This window comes from Heptranchias perlo, chromosome 27, assembly GCF_035084215.1.
Source record: "Heptranchias perlo isolate sHepPer1 chromosome 27, sHepPer1.hap1, whole genome shotgun sequence".
Taxonomy (NCBI): Eukaryota; Metazoa; Chordata; class Chondrichthyes; order Hexanchiformes; family Hexanchidae; genus Heptranchias; species Heptranchias perlo.
In genome coordinates, this window is record NC_090351.1 from 36,238,745 (window position 1) to 36,257,436 (window position 18,692).

At 46.7% G+C, this 18,692-nt stretch overlaps 1 protein-coding gene across 1 annotated transcript in view; it reads left to right on the forward strand.

The window, feature by feature from the left end:
- Positions 1-17,719, forward strand: part of cntn2 (contactin 2) — an 84,923-nt gene extending 67,204 nt beyond the window's left edge. The window contains exons 21-27 of the mRNA XM_068007780.1: positions 1,749-1,819; positions 3,598-3,832; positions 5,883-5,998; positions 7,193-7,379; positions 9,686-9,798; positions 12,454-12,619; positions 17,511-17,719. Of these exons, the coding sequence (XP_067863881.1) occupies positions 1,749-1,819; positions 3,598-3,832; positions 5,883-5,998; positions 7,193-7,379; positions 9,686-9,798; positions 12,454-12,619; positions 17,511-17,611 (989 nt within the window). The 3' untranslated portion in view covers positions 17,612-17,719. The remainder of the gene's footprint in view (positions 1-1,748; positions 1,820-3,597; positions 3,833-5,882; positions 5,999-7,192; positions 7,380-9,685; positions 9,799-12,453; positions 12,620-17,510) is intronic.
- The last annotated feature ends 973 nt before the right edge of the window (positions 17,720-18,692 follow it).

Sequence of the window (18,692 nt, forward strand, 5' to 3'; positions counted from 1 at the left end):
AGATTAAATTGTTCCCATTCTGGGCCCAAGAGATTGATCGGCATTGCATTAACAATTATCACATAGTTATAAAATGTACTTACACTGTTAAATTCCAGCCCTAACTTTCTGCGGCGAGTTTAATGGGCAATTAATGTGCAAATCCAGCCAGTTCTTAAAAATAACGGGGAGGCTGAGAGCACGATGCTGTTTGTGTGAAGCAAATTGCGGAGTGGAGTAAATCGACCAGCAAATTCCGGAGATCCGCAACGCACGGCGTATCTCTTAGTCCCGCGAACTTACCGGCTGATTTGCGCAATAATAACGGCGTGCGTTGTGAACAGGCCGTTATTTTCCCAGCAAGACTCGGCCCAAAGTGTTAGTAAACCAACAAGTACAGAAAATCTAGGAATAAAATGATTGAACGCAGAATTGTTGAGCGACTGTGATTGCAACCTTCAGTGCGACCAACCCCAAACCAATAGATTTCCAATGAACTTGGATCCACTGATCTCAGTTTGAAAATCTATGGCTTAATGTCTGAGATCGGAATTGAGGTCTGTACCGTGTTGAGTCTGGTAGTTGTTTTCATCAGTGATTTGAGCCAATGAGGTCCTGCATGAGCCTGTGGGTGTTGTTTATTCTTTCAAATTTGAATGAATCCCTGATAAATGTGTTAAATAACTTATATGTTAAATAACTTGGTATCTGTTTATTTCTGTTTTTCTTTCCCGCCTCATTTTTGGTTTTATACGTGCACGTTCCCTGGCTGAAAACCAGTTCAGAAATATCTGCCTTGACCGAGTACAGTCAGTAGCGTGCTCGTTTCTAAGTCAGAAGTTTCTGAGGTCAAACCCAACTCCAGAGCTTGAGTCTAGGCTGACATGTCAGTGCAATAAAAAAAAGACGTGCATTTCACAACCTCAGAATGTCCCGAAGCATGAAGTGCAGTCACTGTTGTAATGTAGGAAACACAGCAGCCAATTTGCGCACAGCAAGATCCCACAAACAGCAATGAGATAAATAGCCAGATATTTTGTTTTAAGTGGATTGAGGGATAAATATTGGCCAGGACAACTCCCCTGCCCTTCTTCGAAATAGCGTTGTGGGATCTTTTACATCCACCTGAGAGGGCGAACAGGGCCTCGGTTTGATATCTCATCCGAAAGACATCACCTCTGACTGCGCAGCACTCCCTCGGTACTGGAGTGGGTGTGTCAGCCTGGATCATGAGGTCAAATCTCTGGAACAGAGCTTGAACCCATGACTTTCGTACCTCAGAGGTGAGTGTGCTACCAACTGAGCCACGGCTGACACCCCCTGGAGTGTCGCACTGTTACAGGTGCTGCCTTCCAGATGAGATGTTAAACCCAAACCCCGTCCGCCTCTTCAGGTGGATGTTAAAGATCCCACAACACAATTTGAAGAAGAGCAGCGAAGTTCTCCCTGTGTTTCGGTCAACATTCCTCCCTCAACCAACAGCACCAAAAACTAATTAGCTTGGTTTATTCATCCAATTGCTATTTGTGGGATCTTCCTGTGTGAAGATTGGCCGCTGCATTTCCCACATAGTCACTGGGACAATTCTTGACTTTGTGCGATGGTGTAAAATGGGCGATGGCGAATCAGCAGCCCGTTTTACACCTCTCCCCACTGCTACTTGCACTGAAGTCTGAAACACGTGCAACGGATCGCAGCATGATACCAGACTAGCTCTTGCCCTCGAGGATGTTTTGATGGTTAAATATATCCCACTTTGTGTCTCCTAGCTCCCACAGTTGCTCCATCAAGCATTAGCGGGGGAGGTGGAGACCGGCACGAGGTCACGATGCTGTGGGCGGTGAGTAATAAGGAAACCCCATGACTGGAACTGGACGGAGCCCAGATATACAACGGGGTCGGGTCCTCATGTGGTGAACTGCAGAGTGGAGCATTTAGGATAAAACCAGCGATTTTAAACAGAGGCTCAAATCCTTTATTGTCCTCCCCCCCCACCCCACCCATCTCCCTACCCCTCCCCTCCCTAATGTTCAGGGCTGGGACACAGAACTAAAGGACACACGTACAAAATGATCAGATCGCAAGTGGGACCGGAGATTGCTGGAATTTTTCCGCATAGAGCAGTGGTTCTGTGGGTCAGGTTCCGAGAAACCCCACTTACTGATGTTGATCAAAGAGGAGTTGGATAAATATCTGGTCAGAAAGGGGAATTAAAGGTGATGAGTATATGCAGAGGGAATGTTTACAGCTGAACTCCTAGCACGTGATGCGGCTACAGCACAGAAGACTGCAATTAAGGAGGAGGTAGAGAGACACTAGTGTATAGTATTTTTCAAACTTTAGGACATGGCAATACAGGACAATTGGTCTTTATGACCAGAATTGAGCCCAATACTCAAGGTCTGACCAGAACACTATACAGTTGGAGCGTGGCTTCCTCTGACTAGTGTTGTTTTGACCGTGTAGTTCAATATTCCATTGGCTTTATTGAATGCTGTTTGGTTGGAGATGTTTATTGCCGAGCCATGGAATTGTGGAGAAAGTATTTTCTGGAGTATTGCAAATATCAACAAAATTAACACTGAAGAATTGAACGCAATTAATTGACAGCTAATGTCTCAAATAAAGTTATAAATGGGTTTTATTTACACATTGAGGTAAAAGAAGAGGCTTCTCTCAGAGTTAATCTCTCACCTGGGTCTCACCAGATGGCCTGGCAGGTGTGAAGGTTTTGCCTATTGTGATATGGAACCGCATAGAGCAGATGGTTCATTACCCAGTCTGTCTCTGAGTTCGCTGATCTCAACTGGGGCAGAATCTTACATAGAATTTTACAGCACGGAAACTGGCCATTCGGCCCAACAGGTCTATGCTCCACACGAGCCTCCTCCCACCCTGCTTCATCTAACCCTTTCAGAATATCCTTCTATTCCTTTCTCCCTCATGTACTTATCTAGTTTCTCTTTAAATGCATCTATACTATTCATCTCAACTACTCCATGTGGTAGCGAGTTCCGCATTCTAACCACTCTCTGGGTAAAAAAGTTTCTCCTGAATTCCTTATTGGATTTATTGGTGACTGTCTTATATTTATGGCCCCTAGTTTTAGTCTCCCCCGCAAGTGGAAACATTTTCTCTACGTCTACCCTATCGAACCGCTTCATAATTTTGAAGACCTCTATCAGGTCACCCCTCAGCCTTCTCTTTTCTAGAGAGAAGAGCCCTGGCCTGTTCAGTCTTTCCTGATAGGCATAAAAATTTGAGGCACTAGATTTGGTCTCAACTGGGAAGGGAAAAATCAGCCAGTGCCCCTACACCAGATCGCTAGCAACTGACCCGTTTGCTGAAATGCGGCATGTGTGGATATTGGGTGAGGATCAGGTCTACCTGTGATGCCCCTGTAGTTGAACAGCCCGCTGAAACTCACAGTTGAGTCTCATTTACGAATTATGGGTCCTTTCCTGAGGTGGGGAAGGACTGCTGGCGACAGGGGAACTGAACCCCAGCAAGGGTCAGCTCCATCAGGAGAAGGGTTGGGGGGGGTGGGGTGGGGGATGCTGGGATTAAAATGCCTCTCTGGATGGTAACTTTCCCGTTTATTGATCGATTTATTTTAAGCCCGTGCCGCGCGAGTACCATAACGGCGAGGGCTTTGGTTACATCGTCACCTTTCGAAAGGAGGGGACCAAGGAGTGGAAGAACGCCAAGGTTCTGGGCTCGGAATCCTCGCGCTACGTTTACCAGAATGAGACGATCGCTCCGTACAGTCGATTCGAAGTGAGGGTGATGGCCTTCAACAGCAAGGGCCAGGGACCCTACAGCCAGACTGCAATCATTTACTCAGCAGAGGAAGGTGAGGCAGCTGACCCTTCCCCTTTGTGACCGCCCGTACCTTTGGCCTGATTTTCATAGAATCCTACAGCATAGATGGATGCCATTCGGCCCATCGTGCCTGGGTCGGCTCTTTGAAAGAGGCTATCCGAATAGACCCACTCCCCCCTGCTCTGTTTCCCCTGCAAAAATTTCTCCTTCTCAAGTATTTATCTAAGTCCCTTTCAAAAGTTACTATTGAATCTTGCGCACCCCCCGATTTTCATCGCTCCACCATTGGCGGCCGTGCCTTCAGCTGCCTAGGCCCTAAGCTCTGCAATTCCCTCCCTAAACCTCTCCGCCTCTCTACCTCTGTCTCTCCTCCTTTAAGATGCTCCTTAAATCTCACCGCTTCGACCAAGCTTTTGGTCACCTGCCTTAATATCTCCTTAAGTGGCTCGGTGTCAAATTTTGTTTGATTATCGCTCCTGTAAAGCACCTTGAGACGTTTTATGACATTAAAGGCGCTATATAAATGCAAGTTGTTGTTGTTGTGGTTGCTACCTCCACCGTTTCAGGCCGTGCTTTCCAGATCGTAACAACTCGCTGCGTTAAAAAAAAAATTCCTCATCTCCACCTCCGGTTCTTATGCCAATTTTGGATGAATTTTTCACTCAGAACATTGGACCATGGACCCAGCGCCATGGGTATAGATTTTAACCCCCTTCCCTCCCCTCCCCATTCCTCCCCCCCCCCACACAGCGGGCAGGAGGTTAAGACGGCGTCGTGTTCTCACCCGTCCCCGCTCTGCCACCATTTTAATTCAGGCACAGGAGGGCACCCCTCGCCCCACCCCACCTCAAACACGACACCCTGTCAGCTATACCAATCCAAGCCGTTGCCAAACAATGGCCAGTTCCCGACCCCCAGCGAATTTCAATGGAGGCATTCACCATCTGCTCGCTATTCTTATTATTGTCTCATCAGTTTGACACTTAATTGGCATAACCAAAAAATCGGTTCAAAATTTTATCCCACGTGATTTTCCTCCCTCCCCCAACCCCAAAGAGACACTCCTACTTTAACCTTTTAATGGCTGTCAGTTAGGGGTGTGATTGTCCATCTACACACTGCCTTAAAGGGCTTGACTGACACAATCACATCATTAACTTTCTGTACACCCTGTGCCTCGATTTTCCAATCGTCACTACTTTAATATTGAAGGTTAAAAGTTACAATGACGCTGATCAGAAAAATCTACATTTTGTTCTCCCATAGTTGCAAGACTCTCACACACCTCCACCATTATGAATATATTAGGGTAATATATTCATAGAATCGCACAGCATAGAAGGAGGCCATTCGGCCCATCGTGCCGGTGCCAGCTCTTTGAAAGAGCTATCCAATTAGTCCCACTCCCCTGCTCTTTCTCCGTAGCCCTGTAAATTTTCTCTCTTCAAGTATTTATCCAATTCCCTTTTGAAAGTTACTATTGAATCTGCTTCCACCGCCCTTTCAGGCAGCGCATTCCAGATCATAACAACTCGCTGTGTAAAAATTTTTCTTTCATTTTCTCCCCTAGATTTTAATTATCTTAAATCTGCGTCCTCTGGTTACTGACCCTCCTGCCAGGAGAAAGAGTTTCTCCCAATCCGCTCTTTCAAAACCCTTCATCATTTTGAACACCTCTATTAAATCTCCCCCTAACCTTCTCTGCTCTAAGGAGAACAACCCCAGCTTCTCCACATAAGTGAAGGCCCTCATCCCTGGTACCATTCTAGTCAATCTCCCTTGCACCCTCTCCAAGGCCTTGACATCCTTCCTAAAGTTTGGCACCCAGAATTGGACACCGCACTTTAGGAAGGATGTCAAGCTAAAAGGAAAGGAGACTGAATGGGCAACAGTTGCCCTCCATTACCTCACCCATCTTCACCTGTTAGCCAGGACGCTGAATGTTGGTAGCCTAGTAAATCTCCTCTGCCCCCTCACCAAGGGGTGGAGCCCATTCATTGTCAATCACGCAACGAATTGCTAACGCATCCCTTTTCCATTCAATTTTTTAAAAATGATTTTCTCCCCCCCCCCCTCCTCAGAACCGAGCGTTGCCCCCTCTGGGGTGACTGCCAGCAGCCTCTCCTCCTCCGAAATCGAGGTGAGCTGGAAGCCGGTGGGGCCGGTCACCATGAACGGTATACTGCTGGGCTACGAGGTGAGTCTACTCCTTTTTCCAACGGAGAGGGCATTCTGGTTCAGGGGCGCGGGTGAGGAGGGAAATTCCTCGGAGCTGCTCCCACTCCAACCAGCGCCAAGCCTGCTATTTCCCAGCGCTCTTCCGGTGAAGACGGGTCACCAGAGCTCCGAGGAATTTCCCCACCGCAGTGACGCCCTCAATAATAACTTCACGGGAAGTCTACGGGCTTTATGGAAATAGGTGGAAACCAAAGAAAATAGGTTTATTACAAGGGCTTTGACTTCATTGAACAAAAATGTCTTCGGTAAATGCTCTTATGATTCTATTGGAACATGTCGTTCCCAGTGTAGAAGTGGTCAGGAAAGTCCTAACTTTGAGTTAACTGATCCCAGCTGGAGCAAGAGGTGAGGCACTGTGGTTGGATTCAACTCCCCTGGAAGGGGAAATAAAATCAGCCAGGGTTTCCTCTCCTAAACCCTATCTAGTGATTTCTGGTGAATATGTGGATTATATGAATGAAGTGTCATAGAAAGTTGGGGGGGGTGGGTGGGTGGTGTTGTCTAGACTGCTCATCTACTGTCAGGGTGAGGCACACGACCCTTTCTCTTTAAGTTCCTATCTTCACATCCCCAACCGTGGTCTCATACCACCCGCACGAGAGGGGTATGGAGCTCCGCACTGGAGACAGGGGTATGGAGCTCCGCACTGGAGACAAGGGTATGGAGCTCCGCACTAGGGAGGGGGGTATGGAGCTCCGCACTGGAGACAGGGGTATGGAGCTCCGCATTGGAGACAGAGGTATGGAGCTCCACACTGGGGAGAGGGGTATACACCATAGAACCTCAGTACCAGGTATGGTTATTGATTTAATTGTTTGTGGGACCTTGCTGTGCACAATTTGGCTTCTGCGTTTTCCTACATTACAACAGTGACCACACTTCGAAAAAACAATTCACTTGCTGTAAAGCGCTTTGGGACGTCCTGAGGTTGTGAAAGGGACTATATAAATCCGAGTTATTTCATAAAGAAGCTGGAGATGCTGATTTGAAACGGCCCTAATGGCAGTTTACCTAAAGGTTTATCACTTTATTATTTTCTTGTTGTCGTTGTTTCTTCTGCCTGCTTTTCTTTTAATGCTCTCCATTTTCTTTTCTTATATTTGTTAATTTTTCTTCTTCCCCCCCCCCCCCCCCACCCCCCCCGTCTCCAAAGATCAGGTACTGGAGAGAGAATGATAAAGAGGCTTCGGCAGACCGAGTGAGGACCCCTGGGCTGGAAACGTCGGCCCGAGTCCCAGGCCTGAAACCCAGCACTCTGTACCACGTGGAGGTCAGGGCCTACAACAGCGCTGGGAGTGGCCCGTCCACTCGCTCCACCACCGTCGTCACTAAGAAAGCACGTAAGTACTGAGGTGGTGCTTCGGGGTTTAGAGGTTGGAGGGAGGGAATAGAATCGAAGGTCCAAATCCTCCGCTTGTGGGGGAGACCAAAACCAAGGGCCGTAAGTACAAGATAGTCACTAATAAATCCAATGGGGAATTTAGGAGAAACTTCTTTGCCCAGACAGTGGTTAGAATGTAGAACTCGCTACCACAAGGAGTAATTGAGGCGAATAGTGTGGATGCATTTAAGGGGAAACTAAATAAACACATGTGGGAGAAAGGAATAGAAGGATATGCTGATTGAGTTAGATGAAGTAGAGAGGGAGGAGGCTCATGTGGAGCATAAACACCGGCATGGACCTGTTGGGCTGAACGGCCTGTTTTTTGTGCTGTTAAATTTATGTAATTCCATGTAAAAACTCGCTGTCTCTGTTTGAGAGTATTTGGAGTGCCGTAGCCAGCTTTTGTTATGCCTCATTCGGATGGTAATTGATGCGATGGAGTAGGATCGGAGAAGGGCAACAAGGGTGAGTAGAGCCGATCTTGTGGAGAAGGAAATTGAGGGGAGACGTAGTCAAAGCCTTTAAAATGCTCAGACACTTACCAAAAGTAACGGAGGCAGATTAGATTAACCTCGGAGAAAAGAACTGAATAGGTATCTTGTCGGGAACAGAAGGTTATTGGACGGGTACGGAATGATTTGGTCAAATATTCATGGTACACAATGGATGCACTGCTGAAGGGATTCGGGGCGGGGGGGTGAAGGTGTGGTGGTGTCGGTGAGGAGCAGCAGGCTGGAGTTGAGTAAGTGGAGGTGGAGGAATATTCTGGAGTTTTGCTTCAGGAATCAGGGAATATTTAGGTAGAATTTTCCCTTGAAATAATTGGGAGGTATAGGGCCTTTTCATAGTGTAGTGCGGTGGTAGTGGCACTGGACTAGTGACCCGTGAGGTTGTGAGTCAATAAATTTGGTGATTTGTGGGCTGGTACCAGGGAAAAAAATGATCATGAAAGCTGCTCAATTGTCTTAGAAATTCAACTGATTCACTGATGTCCTTCAGGGTATTGGACTTTATTCCATCCAAATAAGGCTCAAACACATAGATTAAGCTAAGATAAATCTTTATTAGCTACCATTGTAGCATAGCAGTTATAAGCAATACATATATACTTACAAGCAGGAATCCCATCGGGGGTTTTTAGGGAGCTATCTCACACGAAGCTGAGGCCCTTGGGAACAGAGTGCTCGTAGCCCCCATGGTTCAGTTTACACACTTATACCAGAGCAAAGACACACTCATCAACAATCATAATGTACCATGAACGGTAAATCTCCTCCCTCTAGAAAACTGGTTCTAAAGTCTGTGTCATAACTTGTTTTTCACATTCTGAACCCTTTTCCATTGGCTCTGACTTCTCCGTCCCACTAAGTAGGCACTCATCCCTGTTATAGATAAGAGTTAGCGGTTCCTAGTCACTGTCGTCTAACAGTACCCAGTAATTTACCGTCAGGAGCTCAGCACCAGCAGAGTATTTGTATTCCCTAGAGCAACCACACACTGATTTTAACCCATTTGTTGCCAACACAGGGACAATAATCCATCCGTCCCTACCTGGCCTGGCCAACATGTGACTCCAGCCCCACATGTCATGATTGACCCTTAATGTTCTCAGGGCAATAAATGCTACCTTACCAACACTACCCACATCCCAAGAACAAATATATATATATTTTGAAAAGACACAAATAGCCAATATGCTAATCTTCCTTCGGTCATCAGAGTCAGTCAGAATGTAGTCAGGCATCAGATTAGGAAACACGATAACTCAAGACAGCTCCTTGGATTTCACAACTCCAGGCAAAATAGAACCCCCATCAGGAATTCTCCCCTTTCCCCACCAACCTCGCTCATTAAATATTAGCAATGGGGCTCCATATACTCTGAAACACCTTACCCTCGCTCCCATACAAATGAGAGAAATGTTCACAATCAGTTATTCCTCTGGTTAAGGAGGTCTGTTCCTACACTGGAGGGATGGGGGGAGGGATCTGTTTTATTTTGCTCCTAACTCTTATTAGTTAGTGCTTGCACACAAATAGCCTGAGGGTGTGTATACTCAACCTGGGACTCGGAATGTAGTGGATGTTGACGATTATTTTCTTTCCACAGAATGTTCACTCCAGTTAGGTTGATTGACTCTGGGATTCCCCAAGGCTGATCCTACCACTGCCTTCCACTGTTAGTGTAAATCTGGTTCGGCTTTATCTTGGAGTCATGAGTGAACCGGAAGGTTTTCATTTGTCGCTATCTTGTCGTTTTCAGCTCCAAACCGGCCACCAAGTAAAATCTCTTGGAAGTCGTTTGGGTCCTGGGTCAGAATCAAATGGGATCACGTCAAGGCCTTTGAGAACGAGTCTACTGTAGACGGGTACAAGGTACAGTTTGGGAAGTTCCATCTCTCATTTTCAGGATCCATCCCTTACGCAACAACACCAACCAACGTGCATTTATATAGCGCCTTTAAAGTAGTAAAATGTCCCAAGGCGCTTCACAAACAAAATTTGACACCGAGCCACATAAGGAAATGTTACAACAGGTGACCAAAAGCTTGGTCAAAGAGGTAGGTTTTAAGGAGGATCTTAAAGGAGGAGAGAGAGGCAGAGAGGTGGAGAGGTTTAGAGAGGGAATTCCAGAGCTGAGGGTCCAGGCAGCTAAAGCCACCGCAGCCAATGGTAGAGCGATTAAAATCGGGGATGATACAGCAGCAGAACAAGGCCTGAATGCTTTTTCTTGAGATGGACAGTAAACAGGGTCCGATCCTGCATGTCACTAAGGAAAGTCAACAACAACTTGCATTTATGTAGCGTATTTAACGTAGAAACACATCCCGCGGTGCCTCGTGGTACCATAAGGAGAAAAAAAATTGAACGCCAAGCCAAAGAAGGAGGTATTAAGAGGAGTGACCAAAAGCTTGGTCAAAGAGCTGGGTTTTAAGGAAGGACTTAAAGGAGGAGAGGGAGGCGGAGAGGAGGAATGGTTTAGGGAGGGAATTCCAGTTCATAGGGTCTAGGCAGCTGGTGGCATGGCCGCCAATGGTGCGGTGAAGGGAGTCGAGGGGGTTTCACAGGAGGCTGGAATCAGAGAAACAGAGTTTGAGAGGGGTTGTAGGGAGAGGTTACAGTGAAAGGAGAGGTGAAGCCATGGAGGAATTGAAACAAAAAAATGAGAATTTTAAACTTGAGGTTTGGGAGGGTCAGGAGCCAATGGTAATTGACAAGAATCCATGCTGGCTCTTCCCTGTGACTGTCCAATTAGGATGTGGTTGCTCTTATTATTCAGTGTAGAAACTAACTCCACTGCTGAGCTCCTGAGCTGACTTGGGTTTATTTAATTTACTGCTGCCCTTTCTTGATTTCACCATTGCCTTGTGGCATCCCTGGGGAGAAGGCAGGCAAGTAACTTACCCCCAGGCCTCTGACAGCGTTCACCAGGAGTAGGCTGGGGATGTCTCTCCCAATTATTTTCCTTCCCTTCCTGATTCTTCGAGGCACCGCATTCCCAGGAAAGCATGACCTCAGGAAGGCCCTGTGAAATTCGTCAATGAATTTTATACTGCTTTATGTAGGGTTTACTCCAGGGATTCTGCACAACAAATACAGCCAGTGAAGAGCATACGGTCCTATTAATTTCGAGAAGCACTTGTCCCCTTCTCAGCTCTATCCTGCAACGCTGCACCTAAGGTCAAGACTTCATTGTGCGGGAATCACGGATGGGATAGAGTGGAGGTGCTGGCAGGTCTCATAGTGCACGATACCTCGTCAGATTGCACCGTGTTCCTCTGTCAGACAGGCCCGAGATTAATGCAGAAGGGGGTCCCAGGTCAAGCCTGTAAGCAGCGTTGCTCGCTATATTGGCCCTGGATTGATCTAGTGAAACGTCAGCAAAGGGCAGCACTCTCGCCTCTGAGTCAGTAGGTTCTAGGTTCAAGTCCCACTCTTGAACACATAATCTAGGCTGACACTCAGTGCAGTACTGAGGGAGTGCTGCGTTGTTGGAGGTGCCGCCTTTCAGATGAGACGTTAAACCGAGGGCCCCGTCTGCCCTCTCAGGTGGATGTAAAAGATCCCATGGCACTATTTCAAAGAAGAGCAAGGGAGTTCTCCCCAGTCTCCTGGCCAATATTTACCTCTCAACCAACATCACTAAAAAAACAGATTATCTGATCATTATCTCGTTGCTGTTTGTGGGAGCTTGCTGCGAGCTAATTGGCTGCCACATTTCCTAAATTACAACAGTGACTACACTTCAAAAGTATGTCATGGGCTGTAAAGTGTATTCGGTCATGAAAGGCACTCTGTAAATGCAAGTCTTTCTTTCATGAATGTGTGAATCGAGAGATAGAAGGCTGCGTGAATGGTGGGCAGATTGATATATGGAACAAAGGAATAGGAGTAGGCCATTCAGCCCCTCAAGCCTGTTCTGCCATTCAATGAGATCATGGCTGATCTGGTTAGCTGGGTGAAGGCATGGGTAGCTGGGGGAAGGGATAGGTGGAGTCATTGATGAACATTTACAATCTAACTTGACAGATGTGCTTTCTGTGTCAGTTTGGCTCAGTTGGCCGCACCCTCAACTCTGAATCGGAAGGTCATGGGTTCAAGCTTCAGCACATAATCCAGGCACTCTGGTGAGTGAGTGGGCTATAGTGTCAGAGGTGTTAAGTCATTAGACCAAGACTGTGCCTACCTATTCTGGTGATTCCAGTTAACATTAAAGATCCCATGGCACTATATGGAGAAGAGCAGGGAATTCTTCTAGGCGTCCTGGCCCAGACTTATCCCTCAAACAACACCACCATGGAAACAGATTTACTAGTTATTTATCTCATTACTATTTGTAGAATCTAATTGTGCACAAAATGGTTGCCACGTTTGCTTCCAAGACGGTCATTCAATTCGAGAAGTAGTTCATTGCAGGCAAAGCACTTTGAGATGATTCTGAAGGGATGCAATACAGATGTGGGGTGTGATAAATGCAAGTCTTCCTGTGTAATAGAACAGCTGTTCTAATAGAAGCCGCTCGTTGTTTAGGTGCTGTACAAAAATGAAGACCAATCGGCCATCAAAATAATAGAAACCAACAAAAACTCTGTGCAACTCCCGTTGCCCGACGACATGAGCTACCTGGTGGTGATCCGCGCGTCTGGAGAAGGGGGAGACGGAGCAGCCGCAAAAATCAGAATATCGAAAAGCTCAGGTCAGCACAACTCAGAACCCCGTCGGAGCTTTTAGTCTTGACTAGAACCTAAAGACGAGGAGGCTGGAGACATAGCCAGTCGGAACGAACATAGGAACAGGAGGAGGCCATTCAGCCCCTTGAGCCTGTTCCAACCATTCAATGAGATCATGGCTGATCTGTATCTCAACTCCATCCACCCGCCTTGGCTCCATATCCCTTAATATCCTTGGCTAGCGAAAAATCTATCCCTCTCAGATTTAAAATGATTAAAGTTTATTCATTATTTGTTCTCATCTACTGCTTTTTGTGGGAGGGAGTTTCCACACTTCTACCACCCTTTGTGTGAAGAAGTGTTTCCTAACTTCTCTCCCGAATGGCCTGGCTCTGATTTTAAGGTTATGTCCCCTTGTCCTAGACTCCCCCACCAGCAGAAAAAGTTTCTCTCTATCTACCCGATCAATTCCTTTCAAAATCCTAAAAACCTCAATCAAATCACCCCTTAACTTTCTATATTCCAGGGAATACAAGCCTAGTTTGTGTAATCACTCCTCATAATCTAACCCTTGGAGCCCTGGTAACATTCTGGTCAATCTGCGCTGCACTCCCTCCAAGGGTTGTGTTTAATCTCAGTAACGGGGTTGGAATCCAGCCCAATAACGAGGAGTGAAGCTCTCCCCTCTCTGCGACCGCTTGGGATCCTAAATCCTCAATTGGGTTCCTACTGAATTGGTAATCCTCCTGAGAAAGACCATAAAGATGTGGGAGATGTCATACTGGTCCAGAGTGGCGATTCTTCCAAAGTTGGAATTAAAACTCACTCTTGGGGAACTGTTACTCTGTTTCTAACCTATGCTGCTCTTCAGAGTGATTGAAGAAGCAATGTTGGTTTGGACTTTGCATCTAACTCATTATATCCAATCTGGGAATGCTTGCTACTCATCGCCAGTGCACTACTTGGATCGATGTTCCATTCTCCAAAAATAGACAACCCTCAACTGGAGTAGAAATTTTTCTAAAGTTTGGGGGGTTGGTGGGTGGGAAAGAAAACGGAAATAAACAGGAGGCAATTGGGGACAAGAAACAACAACAACAACTTGCATTTATATAGCGCCTTTAACATCCCAAGGCGCTTCACAGGAGCGATTATCAAACAAAATTTGACATCGAGCCACATAAGGAGACATTAGGACAGGTGACCAAAAGCTTTGTCAAAGAGGTCGATTTTAAGGAGCATCTTAAAGGAGGGGAGAGAGAGAGAGACGGAGAGGTTTAGGGAGGGAACTCCAAAGCTGAGAGCCTAGGCAGCTGAAGGAACGGCCGCCAATGGTGGAGCAATGAAAATCGGATATGCGCAAGAGGCCAGAATTGGAGAAGCGCAGAGATCTCAGAGGGTTGTAGAGCTGGAGGAGGTTACAGAGATAGGGAAGGGGGCGGAGGCCATGCATTGAAAAATTAACAAGAGTCTGTGCAGTGGCAGGTTTAGTTTTCTTCAACTCCACTTTGTTGAAAGCTCCCACACCCTGTACATGTGGAATTGAAAGAAAGGGGTTCTTTGTCATTGGGTTGGCCAAGCACTGGTGACACCCCCTTACAGGTACGGGCAAATTAACCCGTCCTCTGCAATTCAGGACGGGCTGTGGAGCGGAAAAAGTTTCTATCCAGCTAGATAAATGTGAGGTGGTGCATTTTGGTAGGAAGAATAAGGAGGCCACATACTGCTTGGATAATAAGAGTCTCAATGGGATAGAGGAGCAAAGGGATCTGGGGGTACAGATACACCAATCACCATAAGTAGCGACACAGGTTATTAAGGCCATAAAAAATTCAAATCAAGCACTGGGGTTCTTTTCTAGAGGGATAGAATTGAAAAGCAGTGAAGTTATGTTAAACTTATATAGAACCTTGGTTAGACCACACTTGGAGTATTGTGCACAGTTCTGGTCTCCATATTATCGAAAGGATATAGAGGCTTTGGAGAGGGTGCAAAAAAGATTCACAAGGATGATACCAGAACTGAGAGGAGTAGTTGAGGTGAATAGCATCGATGCATTTAAGGGGAAGTTAGATAAGCACATGAGGGAGAAAGGAATAGAAGGATATGCTGATAGGATGAGATGAAGTAGGAAGGGAGGAGGCTCGTCTGGAGCATAAACACCGGTGTAGACCAGTTGGGCCGAGTGGCCTGTTTCTGTGCTGTAGTTTCAATGTAACTCCATCAATTCCTTTCAAAATCCTAAAAAAACCTCAATCAGATCACCCCTTAATCTTCTACATTCCAGGGAATACAAGCCCGGTTTATGTTATTTCTCCTGATAATTTAACCCTTGGAGCCACTTCACCGGATTCACCACCGGTGCGGCTGGCCCATCGGAATTGGGGCCCGCTCTTTTATTGAGAAGTTACAGTGGAGGACCAAGACCCACAGTGCAGGACACCTCCTTGAAAAGAGTAAGATATAACACGAGTTAAATCGAGGAGTAGGGATTAAACGACTGAGATTTTTAGACACTTTGACCATTGAAATTCCACTGGGGTTTTCCCGGAACTTTGGTGGGAAGCTGGCGGAATCCCTAGACAAGAGGTTCCCCCAGCTTCCCTTCGGAAGTTACAGGGAGAGGTTGGGAGGGTCTTTGTGCATTGTCAGGGCCAGTTTGTGTTTAAGTTACTCTCCGGCCTGATTATGGGCACCCGTCAGGCTCCAGCTCCCGCTTCTCCCTCTCCCTCGAGCCTCACTGATGTGTTTGTTTCTCTTTGTCTGTCTCGCTGGAGGACTCTCTTGAGGGCAGTCACAGATCAGCTTACTCTCTCAGGGAATGTCTGACAGGCCCCAGACAGATTGGATTACCATTACCTCATACCTCATCGCCAACATGAAATGTCTGCTGGGGCATTGCAGGCTCCTGAAATAGTGTCTTCATCTGCTTGTAAACATTGGAGAGCAGGGGAGCTCATTTCAATCTGACTAGATTTTTATTTGCTTATAACTCACTTAACTGCTGATGTCAGATGTTTGTGATAAACAGCATGGATTAGTTTAAATGTGCAAAATAATCCATGACTCACTCATACCAACAGTTTCTACAGGCCCCGATTTTAACTCCCCTTCCCGAGCCTGGTGGAAACGGGGCAGGGGGGGGGGGGGGACAGTTTGAATGAGGGGAACGGCTTGCCCCCTCTGATCCCACTTTCTTCCCGATGTTAACCCGCTCTCCCGAGCAGGCGAGCGGAACACCTATAGGGAGGCAGTGATGTCCTTCTTTAAATATACAGATCGGGGCCTGACTGCAATTTCAGTCTGAGGCCTGAGCGAGGACGGGGAAGAGCAGTGAAGGCTTCTCCGTCAGATCAGACCTGCCGAGAGGGGGAGTCGTGGGCTTGAAGACGCCCAGACATCCTCTCCATTTTTTTTTTTTGAGGTGTCCTTCAGGAAGGACAGAAGTGCTCCTCCGAGCCCCACAAGGAAAACCTTGGGCCTCCCTTACCCCGGGCTTCCCCCTCATCCGACCGCCCGCCCCCCCCCACCTCTTACCACTTACCTGACTGCCGGGGACGGATCTCGTTTGTCCCCGGCTGCGGCCTCCAGCCTGCGATCTTCCGCTCCCACCTGCCGGCCAGGTAATTCGTCTGGTCGGGTTCGGGCAGGACTCCAATTAAACCTTCGGGGCTTGTGCGCGCTCAGGAATCATCTTTAAAATCGGGGCCTGTGCGTGCGTGCGTTCACCGAGATTTCACCGTCAGCACACAGGGCCAGACATCAGTCAGTTTTTAACCTGGGAGTTGAAAATGATTTTTGTACTAAACATGAGGTACAGGTTAACAATGTTCACCTCAAGTCCCTCTGTGAGTTATTGTAATGAAGTTCATAACCTATTTACAATAAACCAGGTTACCAACTGTTACCATTGACCATGCAAGAGTTTGATGCATGTGCTGAACCAGCGCATTAAAAACGGTGCACACAAGAGTTTTAGGGGCTAATTAAGGGGAAGCTAGATAAACACACGAGGGAGAAAGGAGTAGAAGGTTATACTGATAGGATTAGATGATTGTAAACAATTTTACAACACCAAGTTATAGTCCAGCAATTTTATTTTAAATTCACAAGCTTTCGGAGGCTTCCTCCTTCGTTCACCTGACGAAGGAGGAAGCCTCCGAAAGCTTGTGAATTTAAAATAAAATTGCTGGACTATAACTTGGTGTTGTAAAATTGTTTACAATTGTCAACCCCAGTCCATCACCGGCATCTCCACATCAGGATTAGATGAAGTAGGGAGGGAGGAGGCTCGTCTGGAGCATAAACACCAGCTTGGACCAGTTGGTCCGAATGTTTCTGTGCTGTACATTCTATGTAATTAGGCATTAGCTGTGTCCCTGCTGCCACTCTAACTGAGATTGGTTGCCTCAGTTAGACCAGGGATCGAACATGGGGCCTTCCTAGTCTGTATGACTCAGTGTCACGCTACGCAGCCGAGTTACCCACTGTACCGTAAGGAAAGGAATGCCATGAATCATTTGCCGTTACCCAGTGTGCACTATACAGCATAAATTCACCGATCCCTCGACTCCCAGTGGGGAGTCAAGGGATCATGAATAACAGATAGGGGCTACAACATGGTAGCGCCAATCCCCTGGCCCACACTCTCTTGGAGCACACCTCCCTACTGAAAGCCTGGGACCGCTGAATTCTCCCCCGTTTCCATGTACAGAAGTTCACAATGAGAGGCACACAATACCAGAGGTGAGTGAAGAGTTCACATTTATCCGACCTGTGCTGTACATGTACAGAAGTGGACACTGATGTGTACAGTTCTAGATGCGAGCAAAGATGTCCGTTTTGACTCAGCATGCACTGGGGGCACAGTCTCGCTGGAGCAGTCTCTCGAATGACGATCTTGTTCTTGGTCTTCAGGCACCAGCATGATGGTCGACAACTCAGGGATACAAGTCCTTCACAACGTCCTCTTCACCGCCATAGTAACTCTTACTGCCATTGGCTGCCTGGAGCTCTGACTGCGACCACTCACGTGAACCGTTGCTGCACCCCATTTTTCCAACAAAGGACGAGTCGTCCGACACCAAACTGTTTATAGTATTAAAAAAAAAATGTGACATTTGTCTTACGATTTTAGGTAGAAGATTTCATACATTGGGGAAGTCTGACTGAAGAAAGATCAAAAAAAAAACTTTTTTTTGTAAAAAAAGAAAAAAAAATTCTGTATGAAAAGCATCAACAAAATGTTTTCACAATCTGATATTTGCTAGAAGAGAGTAACCTGGGAAGTTAAATTGGACAATAACAGACCAGAGACCGAGCTGTATAGAACAATCTTTTTTTTTTAACTATGCACACAATGCTGTACATTTGTATATACGATGCATAATCCAAGCAAGGAATCTTGATTACAGGGTTTGCAAGCCCGTAGGACCTTTTGTGAGGTACCGGTGACTCTGTGCAATGTGTTCGATTCGTGCAGTTTCAAGGTTCACTTCTTTTTTTGGCTCCTGGATTTTGAAAATTCCTGGGTTGCTCTTTCCATTCGTTTGACCAGTGAATTTACTGGAACGAAATCTCCTTCCATTTCCCCCTCCCACCCACACCCCCCCCTCCACTAGGTTTTCTTTCTGAATCCACTGAGGTAACTTCCCATGGTTGCCACAGTGAGCAACAATAGATGAACTGTTTCACTGAGTTTAACCTTTGAGCAATGCTGGAACTTTCTGTGGGCTGGTCCACATTTCCTTGGCCGAGGCCACATCAGGAAGGTCCTACTTAGGTCATCAATATCGAATGTGGGCAAACCTAATTTTTGTTAGGCGAGTGTATCAAAGGTTACGGAACTAAGGCAGGTAGATGGAGTTCAGATATAGATCAGCCATGATCGAATTGAATGGCGGAACAGGCTCGATGGGCTGAATGGCCTACTCCTGTTCCTATGTTCCTTCCTTCCTATGTTCCTGAGCTGTAGAGCCAGGCCTGACTCAGGAGCTTTAGGAGGCAGGTGGAGGGATCACAGAATTGGCCACAAGTCAATAAATCAGTATAGAATCAGAGTCATTCAGTGATTATATCTATTGACCCCCCCCCCAAAGA